We start from the raw sequence: 12432 nt of genomic DNA, 5'->3' as shown, positions 1-12432 counted from the left end.
CAATTCCTCCTCTGCAAGCAGAGTTGCCATCTGGCCAGCTAAGCTATTTTTGTGAAGCTACAGCCTCATTGTGGGCCTTTATCCGTGGGATGAAATGGGTTCCCTGTCCATCCAAGGACGTGCGCATTTCCACCTCCCAGTGACCCGGCAGTGGTGACCCTCTGGCTGCTTCGCTGCCAAGTGCCACCTGCAGACATCCTGGCTGCCTCTGTCACAGGAGGGAACAGCCCCAGGATGAGCCCAGAGCTAGCAATAGGTTACTAAAACCAGACTAACAGGATGCTGTAGATATCCCACTTGGCACTGCTCCTGTGCCTAGAAAACACAGCAGGTTACAGCTCTCATTGTCTTCCCTCCAGTGGATCCAGCAGATTGAGGGAGCTGAAGCTGCTCTGCATCAGAAAATGATGGAATTGGAAAGTGATATGGTAAGAAAACTCTCCTTATTACGCATTCTGGGGACACTGAGTGTGTCTCACTTAGTTGATGTGCCAAAAGATAACTAGGAGGGTCTACTGGCAAATGAACTCTGCAGCCTTTCTCTGATTATTGGTGAATCCATGAAATTGTTCCTGGCCTGCTTCACGTGAAACAGCATAATAACAGAAACAGAAATAGTGGAAGTCTGAAAACTTTCTTTCTATGAGGATGACTGTTTATTAATAAGTACAGGAGGCTCAAAGGTTGCTTAATATTCTTCAGGGGTGTAAATGCCTGCATTATTTGTTTCATAAGATTCACAATCTAAACATCAGCCGTTGTATTGCATTTTATTCAGGACCAGCATGTGAGAAACTAATGAATTAGGTAATGAAAGCAAGCAGTGTTGTGTTAAGTAAAGTTAGTAGCTTATCAAAAACTCTGCAGAGTCAGTTGAGAAACAGTCCTGCTGAATTAGGTGTCTGTAGATGATTTCATAAAAATTCCTGAAGTATTTGAAGTAACTAATTCATTTTTCTGTCCAAATGATCCTTCATTGTAGGAGCAATTTTGCAAAATAAAAGGTTATTTGGAAGAAGAATTAGACTACAGGAAACAAGCTCTTGACCAAGCATACATGGTATGTACAAGGGAAATTCTGCAGCACATACTGGACAGCCCTGCAATAGGACTTGTTGAATCAGGAAGAGAGGTTTTTGCTTTTTTCTTAGCATTGAGGCTTTTTAAATTTTTTTTTCCTCATTCTTTGATGTACTAGCATGCAATCTGCACAGCTTCAACACAACATCTTGCCTTTTCATGTCATAAAAAGCCAACATCTCCTGACGTCTGGAACACTTTTGTCAGTTAAAGACAGATATTGCTCAGTAATGTCAGCTTGTCCAACTGGAGTTTTTTAGCACAATGGGTTGAAATTTTAGAATTGGTGAAATATTTTACACTTAAAATAAGTATGAAAATTCATCCAATTCCACCTCTGTAAGTGCATTTAAAAAAAAGTAAGAGTGCAGGACTTCAGTGAAAATTAGTATTAAAATATTTTAAAAATAAAAGTTCATATCCTTTTTTGCAGAACACAGAACTGTTTTCTGAGTTCTGTTTTTCACATTTCTGCACAATTGAGCACAGGGATCACCTCTCATGCAGAGAATCTGCCACCAACCCCCCCAGTTCCCAATGTGTTTTAAACCATGTTTCATCTCTAACTGGCTTTTGGTATTGCATCAACCAGAGGATCCAGGAGCTTGAGGCCACCTTGTACAATGCTTTGCAGCAAGAAACGGTGATAAAGTTTGGGGAACTACTCACTGAAAAACAGCAGGAAGAGCTGAGGACAGCAGTAGAAAAGCTAAGGCGTCAGATGCTGAGGAAGAGCAGAGAATATGATTGCCAGATTCTTCAGGAGAGGATGGAGCTGCTCCAGCAGGCTCATCAGGTAAGCAGAAGGAACTACACACATGTATCTACTCACCCTTGCTGTACAGGAACACAGACTGAGGTCAAATTCAGGCAAGCTCCGGGCCACGAGGTCGCCTGGCATCTAGCTTTTTGAATTGTTTCATACTTTGTGTCTTTTCTGTGCATGCAAAGAGTATAACCATGATCTTACACACTTTCCATCTATTTAACAAAGGATTAATAAAAAAAAACCCAAAACAGATAACGTGAAACAGAGCCACAATTGATATTAATTTCCAGCATTTGAGGATCCAGTTACATGTGTGCAGGATCGTGTTTTGAGCAGTTGAACATGTGGTAAAGCTGTGGTTTGGCAGGGTGAGGGGATGGAGTCACAGTAGGACACAAGGTTATCCCTGCCACAGAAATGGATTTGTTGATTTCTAGCCTTTTTGCACTTGGAACATTAAGTTACCTGTTCAGTGGAACGGATTTACTGAGAATTTAAGGGAGATGCTTTCTTTTCTGATTTCCAGAGGATCCGAGATTTGGAAGACAAAACTGACATCCAAAAGAGACAAATTAAGGATCTGGAGGAGAAGGTTGGTTTTCTTATGCTTCTGAAGCAAGCTGATCAACTTTGGTTTGAAAGTAGGGACCCAGTGCTCTTCAACTGCACGACCTTTGTGTTTCACTCAGTCAGCTGCACTCACTGGTGGTGATCTACTGTCCTTTCTTTTCAGTCTGTGTCAGTCTATACAGACTTCAGTATTACAATACTACATCACATTATTAAATGTGTTTAATTGTCAATTAAAAATTCTTAATTAATGTAATAGTTGATAAATATGATGTATGTGCATATATGCATAGATATATTCCCAGGCTATTTCCAGCATAGATTGCAGCCACTGTTTTTTAGTGCACTTAAAAATACACCCCATGCTATTTTCGATATCCAGCTTTGTGACTTCAGTCAACCCGTGGGGGTTCATAGTAACAGTTACACCTCAGGCTTTCAGTGTTGTGCCAGTTGTAATCCATCACCAGAATTAGTGGGATCTGTATTCTAAGCCTGGGAGGTGGTATGGTACCTACAGAAATAACTAGGGAAATACAGTCTTTTCAGAATGCATCATTACTCCAATTGTTCTGCTGAGTGCAAAAATAATTCTGATGCTTACAATGCCATTACCTTTAGTTTTTACACAATCTTTTTTTTTCTTCTGCAGTTTCTATTTCTGTTCTTGTTCTTCTCTCTTGCCTTTATTCTTTGGCCTTGATGTCAATGTGCCTCTTGGAAAGGTAAGACTGTTTTATTTATTTCCCCAAAGCTACCACTTCTTGCACAGAGCTGAGGATCACATCCTTGTGTGTTCTTGTGGATGTTTGGAGCCAGAGAATTCAGCAGGTTGTTGTCAATTTGTAATAGTTTACAATAGAGAGTTGTCCTGCTACTGAGTTACTGGTGATACTGTGCTATTCAGGATTGTAAAAATAAAAGCTAACAAGAATTTCACAGTATCACACAGCCAAGAGAACTGCAGGTGAAATTCAGTGTTGATGTTTGCCCAGGGGTGCAGATGGAAAACAGTTACAATAATCTCAACACATTGTGGCGAGCTCTGAACTGACACTCAGGTCAGGAGGCTGTAACAGGTAGAGCTCCATGTCCAGCAGTAGGAAGGATACAAAGGAGGGCAAGGAAGAATGATCAGCTGCTGAGAGGCAGGAAGGGGGAGACAGAGAGATGTAAGGATTTTTCTGGCTCAGGAAGTCACACTGTTAAAAGGAGGTATGGGAGAAGTCTAGAAAATTTTTCATAGGATGGATGGAAAGCTTGCTATCATTCCCTGTCTCCTCAAGTATAAGCAATTATTGTGTGATAAGCTTAAAGGAAGTGAAAATTGATAGTTAAGGATACAGGGTTGTAAAGAAGTCTTTGTCACAGCATGCTTAGCAGCTGAAAGTTCAGAGTTCCAAAAGCAATGTGAAGATAGGGTAATAAATCAGAGAACTGTAATGGTTCCGTTTTCCCATCTGTGGCTAGCAACTTCCAGAACCAGGATGCTGGGATAGGACAAGCTTTCTTTTGATCCAGGATAACAGAAGTAGAACATAGCCTAGAAATGGTGGAGCAGAACTTTCTGTTTTGGGGACAGACCCATACCATTGAATTTCTGTATCTCTTGGCTCTGACTTCAGCTCTGTCAGTGAATAAATTCCTCTGCTCTGCACTTTAGCCAAGCAAAGAATACAGTTGTGTCAAAGCTGTTCTTCCATGTCCTTCCACCACTTGTACCAGCTCAGCCTTTTTCCCCAGGTGCAGTTCAAGGTATTGATTACAATTAAGTGCTGTGAGTCCAGGTTGGTGGGTTTTCCTTTTCCCTTTATGGAAAAGCCCCTACTCTGTGCTTTGCTCCAGCTAGATCAAGGATTTCAGTTTTGTGCAGATGCAGACACAACTCTGAGTTATCCACATCGAATGGAATCTGCTGCCTCTTTGTCCGGCCAGACCTCAAAATGAATGTTTCCATGGGCTGAGGCACCAATATATATGGAGGTTGGGCTGGATGGGGAATGAGCTGAAGGAAAGAATCAGAGGAATGGACTGATCAGTGATCACAGCTCCTATAAACAACAGCCAGTATCATTATTGAGCTGCTGCTATTTAAAACATACTGCCTCGATCCAGTGATCATTAAACAGATTAAGTTCTGACTGCATACTTACTAATGTTCCTGCTGCAGGGTTTCTGGGAACCGTGACACAGCACAGCAGCTGCGAGATGTTCCAAGTGGCTGCCACTGGTGGAAATTTGACTTTACAATTTCTCACTTGTTCATAGTGGGGAAAAAAAAAATCAGAAAGTCTTCTGAAGCAGTCAAATTATGGACAGGGTAATTTTAAGAAGCCCAAGTTTTCACAGTATGCAGTAGCAACAAATAGTTTTATGTGACTGTGTCTTCTGCTGTACCGCAGGATCAGGAGTCCAGAACGAGCAGTCAACGTAGGGGGGAGATTCCAAAAAAAAAATTCTTGGATTTAAGGTGCACCTTGAAAACTCACAGGAACTGACAGTGACATTTGCAAGAACCTGTCTGCGTGAGGTTTTTTTCCATTTGCCTGTAGTGTCATCCTTTTTCAGTTCCTTTCACAGCTGCAATAATGTCTTGTGCAGCATATGAGAAAAACTTGGGTAATAAGAGGTTCAGAGTTTGCTGTATATATACGTTTTGCACCTATATTTTCCACCTGTATGGGTATGGAATTAGTTCTCTAGTGAGCATTTGCCTCTTCTGGTACAGCTACAGAATTGGTAAGAAGCTTATACATCCTAGTTTGACTAATACTGGTGTTGGCTGTGGTGGAGGAAAAGTAAGAAACCAGGGAGTACCTCAAAAGACAACATTGCTCAGTTTTGCTCACCTTGATTAAAAATGTATTCATGACATTCAGCTACTAAACAGTTTTTTCCAATCCTGTCTCTTTTAAGATGAGGCATGAAGTGAAGCCTTTGCAGTAGAGCATGCTAAATTTTGTTAAATTAGAAATTTCACTAGTATTAGAACTCTTCAGGAAATGTTGTCTTCCTGATTTTTAAAGGGTTTTTAGTTTTGAAAATAACTTATTTTTCTGAAGCTTAAAAAAACCATCATTGGTAGGTGCAAGTGACAAAAATATTCAGAAAAAGACAAAAAATTTTTTAATTAGAATATTTTTCATTAGAAAAGAAAAAGATTATTCACATGAAAAATTTAATTCAACTGTAATTGAATTTAGAGTACGAAATCCCTAGTCATGGGAAAAAATGCCAGTGGGTACTTCCTGAGACTCTCTGCATAGTTTGGTATGCCAGCACAGGGGAGAAAGGAAGGCGTGCTGAGAATTACAGGCCTTCCAGACAAGAAAATTGGCTTTTCAAGAATTGCAATTATATAGCAGTATCTTTTGAAATAAGCATTTCTCAAAAAAAGGAAAGAAAATCGCCTATTATTCTGACATTGGAATTCCAGTAACGCTGATTAATCTTTTGTCTTGGAGCCTATGAAAATATCTCTAGTGCCTTGCAACATTTCAGTGTCTGCATGCAAAGAAAAAATGTGTTTGAACAGCTTCACAATGAGCTCTGCAATGCCTTCGAAGGCAGACTGCATTCTTAGTTGCAGAGCAGCCATTCCTTCCCTCTTCTCAAAGCAGGAAGGAGGGAGAACCAAGAATAGAAAGGGAGAAGAATCACCCTCTGAAATACACCACCACCTCCGCGTTTGCCAACACTTAAGTCCTTTTGGCGTAATTATAGGGCTGGTTAGAAAAGCTGATGAGGTGTTTAAGGTCAGAACTCCACATTTCTCCCAAAGTTCGAGCAGATTGGCTGTTATTCACTTGCAGTCATTCTGCCTGCAGGGGCTGCTGGGTCCCATCCAGCTTTGGCACGTTCCTTGAACAGGGCTAGTAGTCAAAGGCAATGTAAGCCTTTCTCTGCTGCCTTTAGGGCTGACAGGACTGTCCCAGCTGCAGCACTGACTGATGTCATTGCAGGGGGTTTACATGGATCCCTTAGGGATGTGTCAAGATTTCATTTTCCTCCCTGTACCGTACCCTGCCCCTCCAGCCCAGCCCAATCTCCTTCAGTGGGTTTTCCACTTGTTTTACACAGCATCTAAGGTGTACCAGGTGTAAATCCCTTTGGTGTCACTTTGGTGAGCCCAGGAAGGCTGCTCTGACTACAGTGCCAAGATGAGTTTCTCTCATGGAATTCACTCCTGCTCCATAGTGGCTGGTCCCAGGGGCACACAGGGGTCCAGTTCCCCACAGAAAGAGCTGAAATGTGGTTTACAGCCCCAAAGAGCCTGCTGTTGGGTTGTGCCACTCCTTAGGACCACCCAGGAGATGAAGGATTCCTTTGCATATTTGGCTTTATGAATGCCAGGCAGGAATCAAGAAGACGGGTTAAGGCGAGCTGAGTGAGCAGGGAAGGAGCTGTGACAGCGGTGGAGATACAGTGACACTGACAATGAAAGTGGAAAAAACTTATGGGTGAGGTGTGTGTGTGTGGGATACATAAACTCAATGCTTTTCCAGAGCCCCTGCACTGCTGTGAACTCCCTTGAACTGTAAGAGCTGCAGCAGGCCCAGCATCACAGCACGCATGATACCTGTAGAGTGTTTTACCAAGGCCAGGCACTCCACAGGTGCAAAGCATCAAGTCTTGTAGCAGTTCCTCAAAAACAAGGCAATGGTAAGCTCCTCATCCCCTGCCTTCACCCCTCCGTTTTCCTCCACGGGATTCTTTCCCCTCAACACCTGAGGGAAAATCTCCAGACAGAAGCAGTTTGGGAATGGAGTTGACAAGATTGAGAGGGATTTTAACATGTTTTCTGAGGCTGGAATACATGGAATCAGAGAGAAGGACTAACATTGATTTGTGTGTCCCACTCACATTAAAAACCACCTGCCTACCCAGATGACTAACTCAGAGAAGGTGAGAATGGCATGGGGAGTGTGCCATCAGCATTTCTTCTTCCTACAAAAAACCAAAAAGCACAACTCCTCCTTGAAATGCACTGAGGGAGCCACTTGGTGGTGAAAGGTCCTTGGTTATTGTTCATGCCCTGGAGCAGCTTATTCTTTATGGACCTTTTAACTAGCTGAGAGAAAACCACAGTGCAGTCACAGATTATACTTTCTGGTTTCTTTCTTGCCCAGAGCGAACACAGCACTTGTACTGAGATAACAAGGGACAAGCATGGAGGGAACCATATATGCAGACCAGAAGCTCTCTAATTCCTGTTTATGTGGGATTTTCCTACGTGCTTCCTCTCTGTGCTTGGGAACTTACATATTTGTGATGGCATAAGGAAGTGCGGTCTGTGTGGATTTTGCACCCAGTGAATTTTACTATGTAGGCTTGAATGCTGGGAGAACAAAGACAAAACGGTGCCCTTTTTTCCCTAGTTGCAAACCTGAGAACTAAAGTTCTTTTCCATAGGGATAGCCGTAGGGAAGGCTTCCTCAGGACAGCAGCAGTCTGTGTTTGCCTCAGTGCTGCATTAGCCAAAATTCTGGGCTTGCCCTGATACCACAAGGATATCACTTGCTGCCACGTCTCCTGTTAGTGGTGAATTTTGGCCAGCTTTGGTTCAAGAGTCATTGAAGCTTGTGCATAACTATTCATCTGAAGATGCCTGTGGGGACTTTTATGGACAGAGGGCTGTGCTTTGAGGGGTTTAAATGGACAGGCTTAGCAAAATACCCAGAATTTTACCAAATGCTTTTCATACAAACAAAAACAGTTTAACACTTAGAGCCATAAGATCAGACCTTTTTCAGCTTCCTGATTGATAGATTGCATCTTGGCAGCTGGGATAGATGGGTAGAGGAACTTATCACTTACCTGATACGAACTTCCTTTTTTTTTCTTTTTTTGTTTTTAGAGTGCCCGACCACCCAGACAACTCCTTATAAAGGCAAATGCTTCCATCCCCCGATGAAGAGAATATTGTTTACACCTATTTTAAAAAGTATAAAAATGAACAACCTGTAGCCAAGACTGCAACCACCTTGTATTTTAAAGCCATCACTCCAAATTTGTTACCTGACAGTTCCTGTCTAAAGCTATGATATATGCTGCATCTAATGAAATTCTATATGTTGAAATTATGAAAGGGGAAGAAAAACAAACTGTGAACCTACATCACCTAGGAAGAACTTAAAGGGAAGGAACCACTTTCAGCTGATCAAGTCAGTGTGTCTTGGGCATGGAACCAAAGTTACAACAGAAAAATCTATCCCTGCTGTGCAGGGCAATCATTTAAATGTCACCCTGTCATCCCACAAATGGATCAAAAGTGAACAGGACAGAGCAGGAGAAACTCGAGCCGTGGAGAGATGCTGACAACCGAGCACTCGGCCTGAACTGTGTGGCTTTCTGGCTGCAGGGACTCCTGCTCTCCCTCTTTGGTTTTAACCTCAGGAACAAATGACAGCTGCAATGTGGGAGGAAGAAAGGAAAATAAACCGGTCTGGGTTATTGCAGGATGGGCAGGACTGGCCACCACGTTTTGTGCTTGACATCGTAACGCAGCACCACCCGCCTTGGCCAAGGGAGGGGAGAAGAGGGTGCCTGCTGTAAGGAGGGTTTCCGACAGAGTTGAAGCCTTATCTCTCTTCACTGTCCCTCCATGAAGAACAGCCTGTCTATTATCAGATACTTTTCATACTCTTTAAAGACTGCCATTGAGATAATAATGACTATATTTGGTTTTACTGTTGAATAACCATTGAGGATCACTGGATTGGACCTACAGAGTAGCTTCTGAGAAAGAAAACAAACATTGGAGGATGGGGTGGGGGGAAAGCCCATTTGACATGGTCCAAAAAGCATCAGCTTCCAACTGCTTTGTCCTGGCTTGGAACAAATGTTTTGGTTCAGCTTGTCTACCAACTTTGTTAGCTGGCTTCCTGATCAGTGACACTTTAACCAAAAACGGGAAAGAAAAGCTGTGTGAACACAACCTTATTACAAGTAAGAGGTATTGCTAGTCTGTTTGGATTCTTCCACTGTTAAGAGTAACTAAAAGCAGTTTGCATTTCAAAGCATTACTTACCTCTCTAATCACAAAGCCTGGAACCCGGCCCTGGTGCCTCCCTGAAGGTCACAGGTCCAAGCCCCCAGCGCTCTGTAGAAACGACCCTGAGAAGCATCGCCCTGCAGCAAACACTGCGAGGGTCCCCTGCCACGGGGAGCAGCACAGCCAGCTGTGCCCACCCTCCCTTTCCTCACTGGTGGGCTGACAGTGCACTTCTCTGTGCCTCGGCTTTCCTTTCCCTGGGAACGGAGTTGTGCCTGGGCAGACTTTGGGTTCCTGTGGCAAGGCTGTGTCTTCCACGATGGAGCCTTAATTTCAGCTGGGAGAAACGGATGTTTGTGCTACAAACCAGAAAATTAAGGGCCAGAATACAGCCTGGGCATTACCTGCACCTTCCAAACAGGGCTCACATGTACCAACATCTTACGCACACAGACGGCTCATCAAAAAGTGCTTTTCAAAGAGCTTCTCCTTTGTTTGCCTGTTTACTTTTGCAGATGAAGCAGCTGAGGCCCAAAGCAGTGAAGTCACTTGCCACAGCAACTCGTCAGGTCAAAAGCAGTTCTTTGGCCTTAGCAGAGAGCAAGTTCTCTAGTACTGAGGGTGCCAGCCCCTCACAGATATCTTTTTTTTTTTTTTTTTTTTTCTTGTCCAGAATAGCTTTTAATCACTAATGTCCATTCACCCAACTGCATTGCAATGCTGGGCTCAGTTTCTCCACAAAGACTCCTAACATCCTCATTTCTTAAATGCCAGGATATCGTGTTAAGCCTACAAGGCTAGAAGCTATTAGCAAGTGATTTTTTTTTTTTCCCCCTGCTCCTTAAAATTGATTTAAATTACAGAATGGCCACATCTTCTTGAAGCACTCTGGTTCAGCCGAGGGGTTCACTGAGTTCTGCACCAAGCTGTATGTTTGTTGGTTCATTGTTTTAAAAGACAAGCTTGTAGGCATATATGTTACTTGACTGCAGGTACGTTGCATGCTCCTTGTTCAAATTCCTTTTCCTCAGCAGAAGACTCTGTGGATCAGGTTGACCCAAATATACACGTGCTTTCCATGAGCCAGCAGTTCAGTCCTGAAGTTCTGGAGTCGCGGGGGGGGAGGCTTGTCCCGCTCCTGTGACAGCTGGAGATCACTAAGCAGCTTTACAACAGCTTGACAGCTACAAAAAAAGGGGAGGGTTCCCTCTGGCTATTCCTTCTTCCCCCCTCTCTCTTTTCTCCCTTCTTGCAGCACCACTGAATTTCACACCATTAGGCTGCTTTCCTCAGCATTAGGGCCGGCAATTAAAGCACTGAGCTCTTCTTGCAGAAGAATGAGCAGCACCTGGTTTCAATGACAGTGCAATAACTTCCACCACTGGTTTGGCTAAAGAAAAAAGGGACTAGAAACATTTATTTCAGGCAGTCATAGGGAAGGTTTATGGCACGGATAGAAAAACTGACTGATCTTGTGGCAGGCTCCATCATTTAGACTCTCTGAGCTGTGTTGTCTTATTTCATTTCTCTTTTTTACCTAATTTGCCCTCCCTTACTCCTGTGTATATACATATGCCTGCAGGTGCTCCATTCCCAAGGGCTCAGGATGGGGTGGTGATCTGGCCACAGCAGACTTGGGTCTGCAAACCTTTCAAAGATTGCTGTTCCCTCCAGGGAGCTGAACCACCGCTGCTTTACTCCCCTTGCAGCCTAACACAGGCCATGCCTAAAACACACTCGCTGATATGAGTTAATACAAACATCCTGCTATCAGCTAGATCTAAATGAGTTTGATGTTTGTGTATGTATATATATACATGTATCTATATATAGTATATATGTATATGTACATATATATACATATATATGCTTATACCTATCTATTCCCTCTTGTATATAGAAATCGTTGCTATAGCTGATAAAAGGATACTTCAGTCTAGGTAAGGGGAACTGAATCTAGACTTGTTTAGCTGCCCCAGCTGGTACACTCCTCCAGTTTTAGTTTCACATCTCATGGACAACTAGTTTTTTGATCCTTTTTCTGGACTCTTCTCTGTCCTGGGATTGTTAATCCCGGGCTTTCTGCTGTTCCTGATGTTCATGGAAGCAAAGAACTGAGAATCCTCCCTCAGATTAGTCACTGCAGCCAACCACCCCTCCCCAAAACCAACCAGCAAAATAAAAATCAATTTACTGCAGCCTTTGAGGACAGCAGATACAGCCCTGGATCCCTCCCATCCATCCCTCTTCAGGAGTACCAGCACTCCAGGCTCTGTCCTGCCGAGGCAGGAGATGAGCCACAGAAGGTAGTACAAATCAGCTTGACCACAATTTGACTTGCTGCTTTTTCTCCACTGACCAAGTTGGGAGTTTCAATTTAAGCACTTCAGGTGAGGGCCTGGTTGTGCGAGATGAATTTAGGCAGTTGGGGTTGCAGAAGGCAATGGCGCTTCTTGCAGTGTTGTCAGCCTGGCTCACAGCTCCATCCTCTCTTACTGATGTGCCTGGGGGATCGTGGAGACTTTTTTTTAGGTGTTCCTCATCTTCCAACCCCCTGCCCTCATCTCAGTGGGAAACATCCTCTGAACCTCACTGCTTTCCGTTCCGTGGCATCCCAAGAGGACTGTCCAGGCCAGGCTCTCCTGACTGGTGCAGGGCTCAGACACACAGCTGCTGGTGATCCAAGGGGTTTTCTCTTCCCCTGCCCTCCCTCACATCAGCACCTCTGTGGTTTTATATATACTTTTTGTTCCCAATTTTTTTGGTGTCTATTCCAGAACAAAATTGTAAATGACTTGGCAGAATGACCCTTTGATAAACACTGGACATGTATCTGTACTATATGTATTAATGTGTAGGAGAGAATCCTTATTGTATGTAAAGTTTTATGAATGGTTATTTTTTAATTTATGTATTTAATATAGGATTCAATGACCTCTGGTGTTTTAGTTTGTATAAAAAATAAAACAGCAGCATTTTTAAAAAAAATAAAAAAAAAATATCACTTTACATTCACGGA

The 12432-nt window shown here is 43.1% G+C and overlaps 1 protein-coding gene across 1 annotated transcript in view; it reads left to right on the top strand.

The window, feature by feature from the left end:
- Window positions 1-12432, top strand: part of JAKMIP2 (janus kinase and microtubule interacting protein 2) — a 46541-nt gene extending 34109 nt beyond the window's left edge. Inside the window, exons 17-22 of the mRNA XM_027902359.1 lie at window positions 360-428; window positions 983-1060; window positions 1673-1876; window positions 2376-2441; window positions 3072-3144; window positions 8277-12432. Of these exons, the coding sequence (XP_027758160.1) occupies window positions 360-428; window positions 983-1060; window positions 1673-1876; window positions 2376-2441; window positions 3072-3122 (468 nt within the window). The 3' untranslated portion in view covers window positions 3123-3144; window positions 8277-12432. The remainder of the gene's footprint in view (window positions 1-359; window positions 429-982; window positions 1061-1672; window positions 1877-2375; window positions 2442-3071; window positions 3145-8276) is intronic.

This window comes from Empidonax traillii, unplaced genomic scaffold (genome assembly GCF_003031625.1).
Source record: "Empidonax traillii isolate 1590-97213 ecotype Southwest subspecies unplaced genomic scaffold, ASM303162v1 scaffold22:size5013007, whole genome shotgun sequence".
NCBI lineage: Eukaryota > Metazoa > Chordata > Aves > Passeriformes > Tyrannidae > Empidonax > Empidonax traillii.
The sequence above is the reverse complement of the archived record's forward strand: the minus strand, read 5'-3'. Positions and strand labels throughout refer to the sequence as shown.